The sequence below is a fragment of the Cebus imitator genome, unplaced genomic scaffold, assembly GCF_001604975.1.
Source record: "Cebus imitator isolate Cc_AM_T3 unplaced genomic scaffold, Cebus_imitator-1.0 Scaffold406, whole genome shotgun sequence".
In the NCBI taxonomy this organism is placed as follows: domain Eukaryota; kingdom Metazoa; phylum Chordata; class Mammalia; order Primates; family Cebidae; genus Cebus; species Cebus imitator.
Window position 1 is genome coordinate 1,130,637 of NW_016107721.1, and position 19,376 is coordinate 1,150,012.

General features: G+C 52.8%; 1 protein-coding gene across 2 annotated transcripts in view; it reads right to left on the reverse strand.

Annotated features, from left to right (window-relative positions):
• The window catches only part of GRK5 (G protein-coupled receptor kinase 5), a 242,554-nt gene that overhangs the window by 120,655 nt on the left and 102,523 nt on the right, over positions 1–19,376 (reverse strand). Inside the window, exon 2 of one of the 2 annotated variants that reach the window (XM_017509092.2) lies at positions 5,730–5,825. In XM_017509092.2, the coding sequence (XP_017364581.1) occupies positions 5,730–5,825 (96 nt within the window). Of the gene's footprint in view, positions 1–5,729; positions 5,828–19,376 lie in introns of those variants that run through there. The other variant, XM_037731563.1, reaches the window with a different exon arrangement.

The following is a 19,376-nucleotide window of genomic DNA, read 5'->3' on the forward strand; positions in this document are numbered from 1 at the left end:
AGAGGGAGAGAGAGAGAAAGAGAGAAGGAAGAAAGAAAGAGAAATAAAGGAAAGAAAGAAAGAGAAAGAAAGAAACAGTGAAAGAAAGAAGAAGAAAAAAGGAAGGGAGGGAGGGAGGGAGGCAGGGTGGGCGAGACGGAGGGTAGGCAAGAGGGTGGGCAGGCAGGCAGGCAAGGCAGGCAACGTTGGGTGAATAACCAAGTACTAGGCTACTTCAAGGAAATCTAGACATTATGAAGATGTTTTTTTTTTTTCCGCATGTTAAGATTCTGTTTTCCTCTAGGAATTCCCCACAGCTGGGGGCTTCTGCTCCTGGAAAGAGTTAAGGCTTTGGCAACAGGCTCTCTCACAGGCAACTCAATCCCACCTGTCTGTCTGTGCGGGTTTGGGCACTGCTGTGGCATGCCAGATGCAGCAGCTACTCTCTGTGGACGGCCTCCTCATAAACGTCAGTCCTGCTGGGGGGTGGGGAGGGGGACTTGATTTATTATATAGCTTTTGGACAGTTCCTACAGAAATATTGCCAAACAGTGGAATAATCAACTCTTTCACTCAAGCCCCCTCAGACTTTTTTTTTAATGAAAGAATAAAGTACGAAATGAGCCTGAGCTAAATAAATAAAAATGCCGCACTTTTGCCCAGCAGACCTTTCTGCGTCACTGAGAAATATTTGCAGACCTCAACAATCTTTTATCTTCATGATGACGTTCCAGCCTTCCAAGTTTCGGACATTCTGAGAACGTCTTTGATTTGGGCTCCCTAATGGTCTCCCGTGAACAATTATCCCATTAACTAATAAAGTCATTATTGGATGTTTCATGGAGCAGACGTTAGAGAATGCCTTCCTCCTCTCATGATCTGTCTGCCCTCTGCCAGTTCTGTTGAAAATCAGTTAGTTCATACCTGGGGCTTACATTGGAAGCAGAGATGTGCGGCAAGGAATCTCTCTCTCTTTCTCTCTCACTCTGTCTTTTTTTAAGAGACAGAGTCCCTCTCTGTCACCCAGGCTAGAGCGGCGCAATGGCACATCCATAGCTCACTGCATCCTCGGACTCCTGGGTGTGAGCAATCCTCCTGCCTCTGCCTGTCAAAGCACTGGAGTTCCAGGCCTGAGCCACTGTACCCGGCCTAGGAATCTGTCTCAACACTCACAGCTGCCACTCACAGTCCTGGCTTTCAGGCTGAAGATAAGGGAGCATCCATCCACCCACTCATGCTGCTACAGCAATGGAAATGCCCACCTGGAGAGGCCATGGTCCGAGCTCTCAGGGAGCTCGCAGAGAGATCCTTTAGGAGGCCAGGAGGGACATCACTTCCTCCAGGGAAGTTCTGGTGGGTGCAGGGGAGGGGTGGGGGGAAGGGAGACCTCTGCCAGGGCTCTGCAGCTCAGCAACCTGCTCCATACCCTCGTGGAACTTTCTTGATTTGTCATCTCTTCTTTATTTCAGTCAGTCTCGGGGCGCAGCAGTGAATGAGCTCCAGGAGAGCAGAGATCCACTCAGCTGCCCCCAGGCAGCACATTTTCAGGGCTCAATAAACGTGCATTGAATAAGCAGAGGAACTCACAGCACACATTTACAAGACACAAGAGAAAGAGACAGAAATGTTCACCCCTCTGAGTGCCTAAGGCGTCTCCCTGCTTTGGGTCCTGGCTGGGGCCCTGCCCAAATTTTTCTGCAGCAGTATGTTCGTGGGGAGTCCGAGCTTGTTTACCCTCCTCTGAAATGGGTGGTGGACAAGATGCTCTCTGGTCCCTAAGCTAAGGATTCTGTGAAAACCTGACATCACTGTGATCATGACTCCGACTACAGCTTCAGAGGAAACCATCCTGGCCCAGCAGCCACCAGCTTCCCTTCCCCACTTAGCGGCTGCGAGACTGTGGCCGAGTCATGTACCACGCTGAGCTGCTTCATCTGGATGGTGAGGACGGCAGGGAGTTACAGCAGATGCTTCTTACAGTGCCTCCTAGAGCCAGACTTTAATTACTTTAAGTGAAAACGACTGCTAAGGTTAAATTTGGGTACAGCAAACACACATCACCAAATTTTTTAAAAGAGCCCTAATTTCAAATATTTCACCTCATTCATTCCTTCATTCACCCACTATTTAATGAACCCCTATTATGTGCCAGACACTGTTCTCATAGTGAACCAGGCAAGACACAGTTGCTATTAACATGGAACATCCAGTCCAGTGTGGGAGACGGAAAATACACAAGTAAACTAAAAGATGCCTTCAGACGGAGTTACGGGCTAAGAACATTAAATAAACAGCACTATGCGAAAGGAGGCAATTAGAGGGAGGGTACGGTTCCTTTTTAGAAGGCTTCTCTATGGAGATGATATTTGGGCTGAGACCTTAAAGTCCCCTGGAAGAAAATGTGTGAGGAAGAACATTCCAGGTGGAGAGAACAGCAGGTGCAAAGGCTCCAGGCTGGAGACAGGCGTGTGGCACTGAAAGGCCAAAAAGGAGACCAGCTTGTGAATGGAGGAGGAGGGGGAGGAGGGAGGGAGCCAAGGTGAAGGCGAGGCTGGCTCATGTAGGGAGGTCAAGAGGACCATGGATAGGATTTAGGGAGTCCATGGACTGGGGTGGAGAAATGACATCTTTCTTTTCACCAGCCTCTAACTGAAAATGTGCTCTTCCTTCAATCATGAACATAACACAACAACCTACAATAATGTCAGCAGTGCCCAGGACTTGTCACTGACAGAAATCAAAGATCCATTCCTTTCAGTTGTTTGCAGATATCTGAAAAGCTCACTCAGGTTGGTGACAAGTTCAAAATTACAACGGCTGGCCAGGCGCAGTGGCTCACGCCTGTAATCCCAGCACTTCGGGAGACTGAGGAGGGAGGATCATTTGAGCTCAGGAGTTTGCGACCAGCCTGGGCAACATGGCAAAATGCCTTCTCTACAAAAAATATAAAAATTAGCTGAGCGTGGTCGTGCATGTTTATAGTCCCAGCTACTCAGGAGGCTGAGGTGGGAGTGTAGCTTGAGTCCAGGAGGCAGAGGTTACATTGAGCCAAGATCATGCCACTGCACTCCAGCCTGACGACAGAGTCATACCCTGTGGTAAAAAATATGTATGTGTGTATATATATATAAAAAATAAAAATTACAATAACCATTAGACCCACAGTTAGACCTTGTTATTTACAGTATTAACAATAAAGCACATATATTTCTGTATCATAAATTTTGGAAGTATGTAGTAAGCATATTTTAAAAGGATCAGTTACCTCTGTAACCCTACGTATTCTATTTTATACATAAAAGCATTGTTCTGAGAAGGGGTCTATAGGCCTCACTTTATGGCCAAAGTGCTTATAAGCCACAGTGAGGAGTTTGGGTTTTACTCCGAGTGGGGTGGAAAGCTGCTGGGTGGTTTCAGCAGGGGGATGATTTCCCAGGCTGCCGTTTTCATGTTTCAAAATCACGCTGGCTGCTGGTGGGGATGGGCTGTGGTGTCCAGGGCAGGGCCGATGGCAGGAGGCCGGGGCTTTACCACTGTTCGGGGCCATCCAGAGATGGCGGCATCCCGGGGTCCTCCAGTGTTCTGCCCTCAGCTCTGATCAAGAGCCTTCTCACAGTACCACCTCATGCCCTGAAGGGGCCCTGTCACCTTGGCACAGAGCCTGCTCTGGGACATCCTACTGAAGAACTTCAGAAAGTGAGCTCATGTGTCCACAAGAAAAATAAATGTGGTATTGGCCACTGTTTGGTTTGTGTATTGGTCTAGGAAAGAAATGAGAATTTTATTTTAAAAAGCCTTCCAGCAGGACCCCAGCAGAGACTGGGCAAACACCTCAGCGACGGACTGTCAACAGTGGGAAGGCCTAGACCCTGGCCCCGCGGCCACGAGCTGCAGCCCCACGGCTCACGTCAGCCTTCCTGTGAGTCCCAGGCCTCTCTCCCACGGCACTCACACACAGAGCCTTTTCAATAGCCTCTGGCAGAACAGAAGAATCCATTTCCACACGCCAGCACGCACGTTCCTCACACCCTCCCGGGGGAGTGGGCCCTGCCAAGAGGCCAGTTTATGGACCTAGAAGGACAGACAGGGCTGGGGCCCATGCTGGGAGGTGGTCCGTGGACGGAGAAAAGCTCAGAGCCAAACCCTGTGCTCCCAGGTCTCCCACAGTGGAAGTGAACAAGGTGGGGCCAGGCAGCCTGGAAGCTGAGGGACACTCAGGTGCTCTGGGGCAATGCCTGGAAGCTCATGGGGAGGAGGAGGCCTAGAGTGAGGGGATCTGAGAGGTTTTTTGTTTTTTTTTTGAGACAGAGTGTCACACTGTCTCCCAGGTGCAGTTGTGCAATCTTGGCTCACTGTAACCTCTGCCTCCTGTTTTCAAGTGATTCTCCTGCCTCAGCCTCCCAAGTAGCTGGGATTACAGGCGCCCACCACCATGCCTGGCTAATTTTTGTATTTTTAGTAGAGTCAGCGTTTCCCCATGTTGGCCAGGCTGCTCTCGAACTTCTGACCTCAGGTGATCCACCCGATTCAGCCTCCCAAAGTGCTGGGATTATAGGTGTGAGCCATCACACCCATCCTAGTTCTGAGAGTCTTAATTTGGAAGGAGGGGGCTGGGAGAGGCACCAGGCCTTGGCAGGGCCAGCTAATCTCAAGGTTTGAGACTCTGTGTCTCAGGGGAGAGGCTGGGTCTTCAGGACTAGGTTGCTAGATTCAAAGGACTGAATGTCTGTGTCCCCCACCTGCAACATACATGTTGAAACCTAACCTCCAGGGTGATGTTATTTGGAGGTAAGGCCTTTGGGAGGTGATTCGCTCATGAGGATGGAGCCATCATGAATAGGATTAGTGCTTTTATAAAAAGAGATGAGAGCTCTCTCTCTCTCTGTCTCTCTCTCTTCCCCACCCTGCCATGCAAGGATATAAGAAGACAGCCAACTGTAAACCAGGAAAAAATGGGCCCTCATAGGACACCAGATCTGCCAGCATTTTGAACTTGAACTTCCCCACCTCCGGCACAATGAGAAATGCATGTCTGCTGTTGAAGCCACCTAGTCTGTGGTAATTTGTTACAGCAGCCCATCCTAAGACACAGGTTACATTCTGGAGCGGGGCCTCACATCAGGCCTACCCCCTCCCCTGGGCACTATAGCCCAGGCACCCAGGCCTCCTCAACACAGCCAGTCCTGCGTGCGACCAGGGACAGACCCGCTTGGTTGGCTGCTCTTGGAGGCGCCTGGTGTGTGCATGCTGGATACAGGGGGCTAAGCTGTGCCACTGAGCCTGGTGGCTCCTCGGGAGCACTGACATCCCCAGTGAGTGGAAAGAGGAGCCCCACTTCACCCTGCTCTCAGCTCCCAAAGCTTGGGCTGCCTCCTGAGGGCAGAACCACAGGCTCCAGGAAGAAAGGGGGAAGTCACAAGAGGAGGCTCTGTGCTGGGCCTGGCCCACCTCCACCACCCTCCCACCAGCCAGTTACAGAACCACTCTGTGCCTCAGTTTCTCCATCTGAAAGGTGAAATGAAATATTAAATAATAGCACCTGCCTCAAAGGGTAACTGGGAGGAGGTCACTCTGCCTGGCACACACCATATATCCAAGGAATACCGGTTGCCTGTTTATGTCAATTAGCAAAGAGCTCAGCCTAGAGCCCCTACCTGGAAGCACGATACTGCGCCCACATGATCAGCGTTTGCCTCACTGCAGAGAGGGTTTGGTGGCTCCCCCCGCGGGCCCTGGGCAGGACAGCTTACCTATGGTCCTTCGGAGGTCTTCACACTGGCTAATGTGAGGGAACTTCAGGATTTCCTTCCACTTCTTGCTTTTCCCTTTGCGCTTTCCTCCGCCTCCTGCAAAGATGGGGAAAGAGATGTTAGGCTGAGGCTCCAGAGCCTGCGGTGCCCGAGCAGTGAGCCCACCCGCCAGCTTCCTGGGCCGAAAGACAGAGGGACGGCTGTAGGTCAAGCCAGTGACACGTCCCCAGCCCAAGACACACACATACACACACACCGCCCCCCCACCCCACATACACACACTCTTCCTCCCAGGTGCGCTCTGAACCTCAGTCTCCCGCACAATCCTGCCCGGCCCCTACCCTGCGGCAGCTAGGCCCAAGGCTCCCTGTACCCCACCCACACCAGGCATCCCCCACTGCTGTGCCCCCAGACTAGACCACAGCCTTCCCACAGCAGGGGCCAGGCCTGTCATGTTTGAATGTCCCCTTCAGCTTGGGACATCCTGGTGGGGCAGATGCACAGACAGGTACCCGCTGCCCCTCATGGCCCTGGTTTTGTCCCCTTGTTTTTCATGGAGAGTCTCCTTCCCCAGCTAGAGGCCAGATGTTGGGGGACAAGGACTTCAGTTTCCACTTGTCAAGCACCCCCTTCTTCTCCCTCCTCACAAACCCCACAGTCTCCGAGGCTGGAAGGAAGGAGGGACTCCTGAGGGCCCCACCCTGCCTCATGTCCTCACAGTGCGCAAAGAACTAAGCACATGGACATGATGAACATGCACACACAAGCATGTAATGTACACACACACAATGAGCATGCACTAGTGATGAACGTGTAACGAACAGCCATGTGTAATGTGTAACGTGCACAGCCTCGTGAGACACACACAGGCGTTCCCATCATCCTCGCACTCCTGGTCCGAGGAATGGTGGACAGGCATCAGGATGCTCAGGCAAGAACAGTGATGGGGTGCGGCTCTGGGCCTGAGTGTCCCTGAGCGCACCAGCATCTGGGCCTTGGACCTGGAGGCACCACTGTGCCATGTGGCCAGAGAGCTCCCGGGGACTGAGGTGCCATCACCTATCCTCCACCCTTATAGTGGCCATCAGCCACCGTCTGTCCATGACTCACCACAGGTCATGGAGGCCTTTGTGTCCCTCAGTTATCAGGATTTTATGTGGCTTGTCTGCTTGCTGGGGGTGGGTGTGCAGCCCCTCCACTCTCACACCCTCCCAGGAATGGGCTGGGCAGGACAAGGCCCCTTCTGCACACCAGTAAACCTAGGGGAGCCCAGTGGAACTTGGCTCTAGCCCTCCCCCATCCAGCCCACCCCATCCTCCACCTTGCTGTGGCCCTGTGGCCAACCCCTGCTTCCCAGGAAAGCCTGGACAAGCACCTGCCCTCTCTGAGTCCTTGTCTATGAACTAGGGACAGTAAGGCCTTCCTCCAAAGCTAAAAGGAGGAATAACAAGGTAGCATGTGTTTAAAAGTAGGCACAGAACCAGGGATTCTAAACTGTCATCTGAGCTATCCTGGAAAGCTAAAATAATGACCCTGATCAGCCAGTGCACCTGCCTCTGAGGATGGGACCAGAACTCCCCTCCTGGGTGCCAGGAAGCAGGAGAGGGTGCTGATGGGGAGGGGTCCATCTCTCTCCTTTCTTCTCATTGCATCTTCAACCCAAATCCCTCCTCTCCAACCAGCCCCAGCTTCCTCCTCTCAAATCTCCACAGATGGCCGAGGCCTTACACTCTGAGGGACAGAAGGAATGTGTATTGGGCACCTGCCGTGGTCAGGCTCCATCTGAACATGATCTTGTTTAATCTTCAGAATGACTCTTTGAGGAAGATATCACTGGGCCCCCTGCTCGACCCACACCATGCTCACTCTTTCCTCCAACGGGGGCCACACACACAAATGCACACACCTCATGCACACGTAAACATACACATGCATACTAATCAGCCCTGCCTGGCCCTGCTCCGGGCCAAGCCCCTCACCTGCAGGCTTCACCCTCAGTCTACAAGGAAGGAACTTTGCTTTTTTTTGAGACAGAGTCTTGCTCTGTCACCCACGCTGGAGTGCAATGGCGCAATCTCAGTTCACTGCAACCTTGGCCTCCCTGGTTCAAGAGATTCTCCTGTCTCACTCTCCCAAGTAGCTGGGACTACAGATGCGCTCCACCACATCCAGATAATTTTTTTGTATTTTTATTAGAGACAGGGTTTCACCATGTTGGCCAAGCTGGTCTCAAACTCCTGACTTCAAGTGATCCGCCCACCTTGGCCTCCCAAAGTGCTGAGATCACAGGCATGAGTCACTGCGCCCGGCCGGCAGGAACTATTATACTCCCACTTGACAGATGAGGAAATAGAGGCATCGGGCAAAAGGTAACAAGTCACCTATGGTTCTGTGGCTCATAAATGGCAGAGCCAAGACCCCAGACTGAGCAGAATCCAGACCCTGGGTTCTAGCTCTTGTTGTTCTGTCTGTAAACCACCGTTTTGGGTGCCCTGAATATAAGAGAAATTCTCAGGATCAAAGAGAAAGCTGGTGTCAGACTTCAGAAGTGACACCGCAGCCATGATGGGAGTGGGAACAAGGATCTGGCTGGGGCCCAAGTCTCTGAGCTCCCAGAAAAGCTGCAGGCCTGACCAGAGGCCTGCATGGTCACTAGTGCGACCCTTAGGTGGCTTGTCTGTCTGCTTGCTTGTTCATTGAACTAGTTGCCGACATCAAAAAATTAGGAGATGCCCAGGAGCTAAGATGAGGACACAAAGGCAAAAGTATGATATAATGGACTCTGGGGACTTGGGGAAAGGGTGGGAGGGAGATGGGGGTAAAGGCTACATACCGGGCACCGTGTCCACTGCTCAGGTGACGGGTGCACCAACATCTCAGAAATCAGCACTAAAGAACGTTCCATGCAACCAAACACCACCTGTTCCCCCAAAACTTTTGAAATTTTTAAAAATGAGGAGATCCAGATCTCGGACCTCTCTCCCACAGCCAGGCACCCCACCTGGCAAGAATCAGCCAGAGCTGGGCAGCAGCTGCCCGGTGGATAGCACACGTGGCCTCCAGATGAGCCAGTCCTCATCCAGCTGCAGCCCTCATTCAGACAGCCTAGAGGTTCTACACACCTCCCAGAGAAGAGCCCCCCTTTCAAGAAATCAGCCTAAGCCCTAGGTCAGCAGAGTCAGGTGTTCCCATCCCAGCAGCTGCAAGGCCTGAGAGGGTCGTTAGAACTCAATAAGTCCACACCCTGCTCCCCAGTCCCCTCCCACACTACTGATTCTCAGACCTGGCAGGCAGGAAGCACCTTTGTTTGCATGTAGTAAAATATGTATAACACAAAATGTACCAGTTTAACCATGATTGAGGTGTACAAGTCAGCAGCATTAAGGATGTGCCCATTGTGTGCAGCTGTCACCACCGTCTGTCTCCAGAACCTTTTCACCATCCAAAACTGAAACTCTGAACCCATTAAACATTAACCCCCATTCCCTCCTTCCTCCCAGCCCCTGGTAACCTCCCTCCTACTCTCTGTGTCTATGACTGTAACTAGTCTAGATACCTCATATAAGGGAATCATAGAACATATATTCTTTTGTGTCTGTTCTTAGCGTAATGTCCTCAAGGTTCACCCACGCTGGAGCACGTGTCAGAACTTCATTCGTAATATTCTGTTGTATGGGTAGACAACCTTTTGTTTATCTTTCATCTGTGGATAGACATGTGGGCTGGTTCTACCTTTCCGCTGTTACAAATAAAGCTGCTATGGATATTTGCATACAAGTATCAGTTGGAGCCCCTGCTTTCCATTCTTTGGGTATACACTCAGGAAGGGGATTGCTGGATTATAGGGTATAAGTCTGCGTTTAAGTTTTTGAGGAACTGATGAAGCACTCAACAATACAGATTGCCAGGCTGCAGCCCAGTCCTCTGTGATTGAACCCCAGGAATGTGACTTCTTACATCGATCCCCAGGTGATTCTCAGGCAGCCAGTCTAAGGAAACCAGGGGTCTATCTTATACATGCACATCTATAGATTTATTCATTAATTTAAGAAAGTTAACACAGGTTCACTGATTCATTCAACCAATATGTGTTGAGCACCCACTAAGCAGGGAGCCCTCTGCAGGTGCCAGATGCAGTGTCACTAGCAGGGAAGACAGACATCCAAGGCATTACTTCAGTGGTTCTCGACCCCAGTGACGGCCTCCCAGGGAACATTTGGCAATGTCTGGAGACATTTTTAATTGTCACCATTGGGTGGAGAGGTGCTACTGGCAGCTAGTGGGTACAGGATGGGGACGTGGTTAAACATGGTGCTGTGCACAGGACAGTCACCTGGAACAAAGAACAGTCGGCTCTAAAATGTCAAGGGTTGGGGCCAGGCATGGTGGCTCATGCCTGTAATCCCAGCACTTTGGGAGGCCAAGATGGGAGGACTGCTTGAGCCCAGTAGTTCAGACCACCCTGGGTAACATACCAAGACTCCGTCTCTACTAAAAATAAAATAGCTGAGTGTGGTGGCACTCAGAAGGATTGCATGGGCCCAGAAGTTCAAGGCTGCAGTGAGCTATGATCATGCCACTGCACTCTAGCCTGGGTGCAGAGCAAGACCCCATCACAAAAGAAAAAATAAGTCAAGGGTAGGGATGTGGGAAAATGCTGCTTTACTTAATGACCATTTTGACCAAGTGCCAGGAAAAGAACGGGAGTTGGGGGAGATCTGTTAGTGATGAGGCAGCTGTGGGGGGGTGGAGGCGGTAGGAAAGGTGAGACACGGGGAGGCAGCCCCAGGCAGAGGGTGCAGACTCCTCAGCTACGGCCTGGGCTCGATTTCCTCCTCAATCCTACTTCCTTAGCTTCCAGAACAAGGCAGGGGAACTGCAGTGGGCAGAATAACACCCTCAGGGACGCCCTAATCCCTAGAATCTGTGAATATGTTAGGTTCCATGACAAATGAGCATTAAGTTTGTGGATGAAATTATGGATAATGATAGGGACATTACCCTGGATTATCCAGGTGGGCCCACTGCCACCATCAGGGTCCTAAAACGTGGAAGAGGGTGGAAGAGCAGCCACTGTCAGAGTGACACAATGTGACAAAGGCTTGACCAGCCGTTGCTGGCTTGTAAGATGGGAAGGGGCCATGAGCCAAGGTATGCAGGCCAGGAAGGATTCTCCCTGGAGCCCCCAGAGGGAACACAGCCCTGCTGATGCCTTGACTTTAACTCACTGAGACTGTGTCAGACTTCCGACCTCCAGAATGGTAAGATACTAAACGTGCGGTGTTTTAATCCACTTAGTTTGTGGCAATTTGTTGCAGCAGCAACAGGAAGCCAATATAAGGATGTCCTCAGCAAGGGATCCCCCTAAATGACAGCAGGCGCCCAGAATGTGCTCCCACCCCACGTCTGGCTTCTAGTTCCTCTAAAAGTCCCATGAAATAAACCCAACCTTCTATAACTCAGATAGGCTGGGAGAAAGTTCCACTTCTTAACAACAAACAAAACCTGCCTCAGAGAGGTCACCATGTCTAGACAAATGTTTGGCTCTCAAGCTGCTGCAGGGTTGTAAAGCTGCATATTTGATAACTGAAGTATTGGCGCTGTTTATTATTTCATGGGACTTGATTGTTTCTCTGTATCCTGAGAGGGGCCAGGGCCCAGCCACGCCACTGCAAAAATTCCTTCTGTGTCCTGGCCCTGTGGCCTCAGCTGCCCTAAGCCCCACTCCTTGCTGGGGAGGGGTGTTAGGCTTACCAGGGGCTGGGGCCATCACCTCCCACCTCCCCCGTGCCCAGGCCCCAGCAGCAGGAACGACTAGTTCCCAGGCCTGACCACCCACCCACAGGCTCAGCCCATTCTCCTTAGCCCAGTTCAGGGCCTCGGTCACCTGGTTATTGTCTTCCCAAGCTTCATTTCCCTCCCTGCCCCTGCTCTCGGCGCCTTTACACTGGCTGTTCCCTCAGCCAGGAGCACCTGCTTCCTGCCTTTCTGAATGTTTCTCACAGCACTTCCAGGTTTGGCCTGAATTCCATCTTCCCGGAGGTCTCTTCCGGCCTCAGTTGTAAAGCAGGCCCATTCTCCATGTGCCCTGGAAGTGTATGGGAAGCACTGATCGGTCCATCAGTCAGTCAGTCAGTCAATCAGTCTTTCTCTTGAACACACACATCAGCTTACAGATCTGTTTCCCATTCTCTCAACACACGCAGCACATTTTCACAGACTCATTCAACCTCTACGTGCGAACTGACTGCTAGACTCCCAGCCACAGCCCACAGCTCTCAGCACCACCTGAAATCTTCCCAGTTATTTGTTCCCTTGCTCCCAGTCTCCTCTGCGCTGTCAGAGACCTGGGTTTCTTTGTTCTCTCTGACTTTCTCCTTGGTCCACTGTAGATGTTCAAGCAGTATCCGCTGAGTGGATGCAAGCATCGCACTTTACGTCCAGCCACCTGCAGCCCCTCCGACCCCCGTACACATCACGTCCCCACCCTGACCGTGGCTTTCTCTGCCAGGAATGCCCTGCTCGTTCTTCAAGCTCCAGCTCTAGTGTCCCTTCTCATGCTGTCCTGAAGAGGCAGAGCCCCCTGTCTGGATCACAGCCCTCATCCAGTTCAGGCCAGACCTGCTCCTGGGAAAGGGGGGTGCAGCTAATGCTGCTTCATTGCAAGTTTCCATTAAGTTACTTGGCTGCCTGGGTAAAGGCATGAGTGCTTGCAAGAATAAATGACAACCTCCCTGCCAACCTACCAGCCTTCTGGGCTGAGCACTGACCCGAGCACTGTACATTCGGCCCTCATTCAGGTGGTTCTGGCCCTATTCACAGATGAGAAAGCTGAGGCTCAGGGAGAGGAATTAATGGAGCCAGTGAATAAGCCACACCCCCAAGCAGGAGCACGATCTTCTCCTGCTGGCCTTGGCTCCCGGCTATTTCCTGTCCCAAGGAGCTTAGGGCTTTATTTGCTTTCCCAAAGGATCCACTGCTGTTCAGGGTTTACCTTCCAGGTACCAGTAACGAGTCAGGGAAGAAGACATGGTCCCTTACCTCGGTCAGCTCATTCCATGCATCAAAGAGCAAAGATGAGCAAGACAGCTGGGGCTGTAGCCAGGCAGGTAGGGGAGGCTGCATGGAGGAGGGTGCTCCTGCCAGGCAAGGGAAAATGGCAATGACTGAGGCCCAGGGCTGGCTGGGAGGGATCCGGCTTTGGGAAAGGCACTGTAGGACCAAGGTGGCCTTGCGTGGAAAGGAGTCCAAGAGAAAACCTGGGGAAAGGCGGACAACAGAAAGATGGGTGTCCCCTGACTCATGGCTCAAGCTGCCACTGGCCCTTCGGGGGGACAGCCTCTAGGGAGGACATTGCTTGTCCAATCCCACTCTCTCTCCTGCTTCTTCAGTCCCTCGGCTGCCAGCTGTCAGCAATGGCCTCCGGCAGGTACCCTCCTGCCAGGCTTGGGAAGTGTGTTAGGGAAGGCAGGGCAGGAGGAAGGAGAGTGGCCGGCAGAGGGGGGTGGGGGCCCTGCAGGAGGAGGACATGTCCTAGCAGGGAGTGGAGCACCTGACAGAAGGGAGAAGCAAAGTAATAATACAAAGCCACTGCTTCTTAAGATGGGCCAAGCACTCCTCGAATTCTTAAGATGGGCCAAGCACTCCTCCTCAGTGAGTTACTGAGAGGCTAACTGGCATTCCTTTTGCTCCTGTGGCTATCCCCAGGGAAGAAAAGGATCATTCCCCCCAAAAAACTGCCATGGGAGAAGAGGCTGTCTTGGTGGGGGAAGAAACTGGCTTGCTGCGAATCTTGTTGCCTTTGCCATTTCTGAGAGTGGTGTTTGTGCTCTCAAGGCTGAAATGAGCTGGCACGGAGACCAGGAGGGAGAGGCTGAGGACGGAGGAGGTGCAGTGCTTCTAGGGAGGGCAGTGAGCTCTAGGGAGGATCTGAGCTCCAGGAAGGCACTGTCCCTGTGGCAGTGTCAGCCCAGTGGGATATGGCTGGGGTGCAGCGAGGATGGGTTCAGAGCAGTGAGAGGCCTACAGCCTCCAGTGCCCTGTGACTGCCTGGCACAGTGGGGTGGAACTGTCAGCCCAGCCCCTCCTCCAAAGGACGCTGACAAAACCGGCACTAGTGGAAGGCCTGAGGTCCAACCTACTGGGCTCCTTTAAGCCCAACGGATTCACAAATCATCCCTGGGAGGGGTGGGATAGACCTTTGCAAAACAACTGGCCCCAGACTGCTTGTGCGGCCTTTGCTGTGCTCCCAGAGTCAGGGAATTTGCACCAGTTAACACATCATCTCGTTCAATCCTCACATCAGCCCGGTGAGGTAGGTCCTAGTATTGAACCCATTTGACAGATTCAGAAAGAGTCCCAGAAAGGAAAGAACCTGCCTCACTGAGGCAGTTTGCATCATAAACTGAACCCATGCTCAGGGGTTCTGCTGACTCTTAGTCTAATATTCTTTTCCTCCCTGGTGACAAATGCACAATTGATCAGAGAAAGGTTCCATGTGGGAAACTGAGGAAGTTTCTATGCATTTGTTGGAAGGAGCTTCCTTCTTCCCCTCAAGTCAGTGGTTTCTGATGATCCTTGGACCAGCAGCATCAGCACTGCTGGGAACTAGTTAGAAATGCAGCTTCCTGGGCCCCACACTGGATTTACAGAATCAGACACTCTGCGGATGGGCCCACATCAGTGACTTAATGAGCTCTGCAGGTGATTCTGATGCGCTCTCACTTTGAGAGTCACTGATGTAAATTAAGAGAAAGTCCCTGAAATCAGTGGGAAAAGGGATGATGGAACCACTCTTTCTAGGAATTTATTCCTCTCTGACTTGTTATTTCTGCCCTGTCTTTGTCTTCTAAAAAGGACCTGAAGGGACACACACGGGATTGGAAAAGTTGACCGAAAGATATTCCTCCCAGCTCCAGAATGCAGTGATCCTGGGCTCTGATGCTGACAAGGTCGCTGCATTCTGCCTGACTTGAGTCAAGCACTCACAGCAGGATGCCTGGCAGCCTTAAAGCCATTGATAGAGCCACTCACAGGAGCAGGAGGGCAAACTGTAGGAGGGAACTCCTATACCAGAAAGCCCAGGAGACTGCAGGGAGGGCACCGCACAGCTGCAGCCTTGAGGGGTCCAGGCCAGGGTCTGGGTCTCCCCTAGGCCCTGATCATCTCTGTGTGAAGTTGGGCAGAACTCACCTCAAGCCCCACACCTATTTTGAGCGCACATACATCCATATCATCTACTGAATGCCCCTTTGCCTTCTGGTTACGCTTGGAACCTTTATTGTTTACAGATCTCAGAGAAGAGAGTCATCCCTGGGGACGGGAAGGCAGGATCCGAAGAGGAACTGCGTGCTTTCTGGACCCTGAGTAAGTGGGGGCCTGTTTTCCCATGGGCCACACCCCTCTGGGGCAGACTCCTGGCATCCCCACAGATCAGGACATACTCACGGCTTTGTATAGGCCCCAACTGGTCATTGTATAATAAAGAATCTGACTGGCCTTTGTCCCTGGTTCCTGAGAGGTGACCTCTAAGTCCTTGGAATTTTCTGAGTAACAGGAGTGTCTTTTCCATTCATGGCCCCTGAAGCCATATCTGAGTTTACGCTAACAAGATGACTCATGAGGGGGGCTGACCATGCCAGAGAAACCAGCCATGGGATTAGAAGGTTGGGGCTTTGAGTCACGTCAATTACCCTGAATTCCAGGGAGGTACAGGGGGCCAGAGACTGGGTTCAACCATGTGCCCAGTGATTCCATCAATCATGCCTACATGACGATGCTCAAAAAAAATTCCAAACCCCAAGGCCTGGGTGAGCTACCTGGTAATCACACACCAATGTGCCAGGAGGGGGCACACCCATGGCAGCTTCACATCTGGGACTCTCAGACCTTGCCCTGGGCGCCTCTCCCCATCAGTGCTTTGGGTTTGTATCTTTTTGCAATAATAAAACTGTAATTGTCAGTGTAGTGCTCCACTGGGTTCTGTGAGGGAGTCTAGTGAATTACCCAACCTGAGAGGTTCAGGGGAATCCCTGAATCTGTTGCCATGGTCAGAAGTGCCAGTGGCCTGGGGACCCCCACCCTTGTGGCAGGTGCCTGTAGTGAGGGTGGTCTTGTGGGGACTGTGCTCTTCATCTGTGATGTCTGCGTGAATCCTGGATGGTTAGAATTGTGTTGCAGCTGTTGAGATCGCTATGTCTTTAGAACCCTCCAGCCCCCGCTCACTACCCATCTCACAGAATCCTGATTCTAAAGGCTCAAGGAGCAAATCTGATTGGCCAACTCATCTTTTCCCTCCAGGCCACATGTCATGGCCATTCTAGAGCTTGAAACAATTCAATGGGTCTGGTCCCTGTATGGAGAGGACAGGGTGACATGGCAGGGCCACCCCAGCTCTCAGCTCAGAGCAGAAGCCCCTGAGCTGGGGCCAGGAGTAACCAGAAGCAGCAGGAATGGGGCCACAGAAACTCCCACCCCCATTTCCAGAATAGTTTGGGGCCACTGCTGGTTAAAGGCACAAGGACACGGGGCAGCGAGGGGCACAGGCCACAGAGACCCCAGGACTTCCCAGCAGGGACTGGCTGTGGCTCAGAAAAGTCAGCACTATGCTATGCAGGGGACCACATTTGTCAGAAACCCAAACTAGGTCATGAAGCAGGTCTTTCCAGTATGAATTTGGAGGGGGCAGGAAGGAAAGCCATGAAAATTGGAGAAGCTGCTCTCAACGCAACTGAATCAGTCTGGGAGGGTCTCAGGTGTCGCAGCGACTGCAAGGGAAGGATGCCTCCACTGCGTTCCCAGCCACAAAAGGCTGATGACTCATCTGCAGTCGACTGGAAGGCAGTGTTACAATTCCACCTGTGATGTCTGCGGGACTAAAGACTCCATCCAGTTCTGTTCTACCCAGGTGGGCTTTCAGGACTCAGCTCCCACTGTGCTGCCAGCAGGGCTGGATTTCCAGAAAATATCACTGTAGGGAGGCTGTGCGTGTTCTCAGAGTCAGATCTGGCTTGGGAAAGTGGAGGCGGCCAGTTGTTCTGATGAGAATGGGTACTCCTGTGTCTCCTGCCTCACGCTCCTCCCTCCCCTCCACTGATACTTATTTTCCATCCACCTGGGCTCTGCCACCTTTGCCACCCCCAGAGTAGCACCTCCAGCTGAAACTGATGAGGTGGGCATGTGGCCTCTCACTGATTCTATATCTGTTTTCATCCAGCCCCGAACAAGGCGAGATCCCAATTACAGGGCCTGATCAGGCGCTGTGTCACCGAGTGACTCAAGCCTTTTCAGAAGCAACATGACTCCAGCCAAGTGGATTTAAGGTGACCTCAGCCTGCAGGGGACTTTCTCCAACTCAATGCATGTGGCAACCGCTGTGAAAGGGGGACAGGCCCCTGGTTTGGGGCGGGGGTGGGAGAAAGTACTATCCCTCTGGCCTCAGTTTTTTCATCTGAGATCCAGGAGGGTTACACCAGACAGGGCACAGAGCCCCTTTTGTCAAGAGTTTTAAGATCCCCATAGGTGAGACAGATGATGAGGGAGCCCACTGAGTGGGCAAGGCAGGGAAGGGATGGAGTGGGGCAGATAGAGGCCAAGGGTCTCGTTCTGTCTCTACAGCTCTCACCTTCTGAGAACACCCAGCCCCTGGCTGAGTCCCTGACTCAATGTCCTCTTCTACACAGCCTTTCTGCACACTCCCCAGAGTCATGGGGAATCCAGCCTCGGTCCTCCTCCTGCCCTCAGTTCCTGCATTACTGCACTGCCCCGGAATGCTAGAACTGGGAGGTCAAGGTCTAGTGGCATCAAGAGACTGCTTCCCCTTACTCTCCCCTGACTGAGAGGTTTAGAAGAAAACAACATGAAGTGCTCCCAATACACCTGTGGCCCAGAATCTCCCGAGACAGGGCTAGTGCGGTGCCTCTGGATGGCATGGGTCCACAGCGCAGGATTCCTCAGAAGCTTTCAGGCACCGTGGTCCTGGTGCCTTCGAGTGTGTCCAGCACTTTCCTAGCTGAGCATAGGACCCCAGGTGATGGGCAAGAGAGGGAAGTAGGGTGGTCTGGGAGGCTCAGAGTCTCTCCCCGTCCAAAGGTGCATTCCGCAGCTGGCACCACCAGCTTCACCACTTGGTGGGGACAGGCTTTTTTTACATAAGGAGAACCACTTCAGAGACCTAAGGAATGGGCCGAGATGTGCAGGATCCAGCCCCAGGTTCCATTCAAAGGGCTGACACTCTGATGTGGGCACAGCCAGGCCAAGGAACAACTGCCAGCACTGTCAGGCCAGGAGGCGGCGAGAGAAGCTGGAACCCTTTCAGGGATTGCTGGCCACCTGCCTCACAGTCAGGGGCTTGCTGGGCTCAAGGATTCCACCCAAAGGGGAGACAAAAGCCACGGGGCAGACGGGAACCGGGGCGTAGTACACCCCAGCACTCCCAGCGGCTCTGTCATCTATAGGAGCAGGCGTGGGGAGCAAAGACACAGTTCTCCTGACCCGAGAAAGTTCCCTGTGCCGCAGTTTTTAGCTATGAGGGCCTGAAATGTCTCAGCTGGATGGCGTGAGGCGTGTGGGGTGGCACAGGGCATTTGGGGCCTGCGGTCTATGGGCAGGATCCAGCACCTCCAGCCCCACCTCACAACTACACCACAGTTGGGATTTCCAGAGCAGAAAAACCTCAGCCTCAACCAGAAGGATCCTACAACCTCAAATGAGGAAAACCAAAACCAACACCAGGCTGAGTAACTGGTCGCCATGGGGATGGGGACACGGCCCCTCCTGGCACATGGGGCCTGAGAGAGAGGAGCACTCTGGTGTGGCCCGGGTGAGGTGGAGAGGCTGGTGACAGTCCCTCTGGTATGGCCTAGGGGAGGCGGGGAGTCTGGGGACAGTCCCTCTGGTGTGGCCTGGGGTAGGAGGGGAGGCTGGGGACAGTCCCTCTGGTATGGCCTGGGGTAAGTGGGAAGGCTGGGGACGGTCCCTCCCGTGTGCCCTGGGGTAGGTAGGGAATCTGGGGACGGTCCCTCTGGTGTGGCCTGGGGTAGGTGGGGAGGCTGGGGACAGTCCCTCCCATGTGGCCTGGGGGAGGTGGAGAGGCTGGGACGGTCCCTCCCAGGACCCAGAAAATCCTTCTGGGGAGGCGGTCCTGATACCGGGCCACCTCTCCACAAAGGCTACTGCCGCTCCCTGACGACTGCACTGTGCACCAGGATGTTAACAGTCCACTGCCTCGTGACATCTTCACTGCAATGTAAGCAGGTGTCACTGCACTGCTATCTGAGCCTTGCCACATACCACCTGTGTGGCCTTAATTAAGTCTCTCCATGTTTTCTCCTGCAACTGAGACGCTGCTACCCACTTGGCGTTGCTGTATTAAAGATCAGCACCATGTGCAAGATACCTAGCACATCATAGGTGCCACTAAATGTAGCCATTGCCACCACCACTATCATTACCACCATCATCACCACCACCACCATCATCACCATCCCCATTACCACCACCATCATCACCACAACCACTACCATTACCATCCCTACCATCACCACCACCACCATCACCACAGCTACCATTACCACCGTTACCACCATCACCACCACTACCACCACCACAGCTACCATTATCACCGTTACCACCACCACCACCACCACC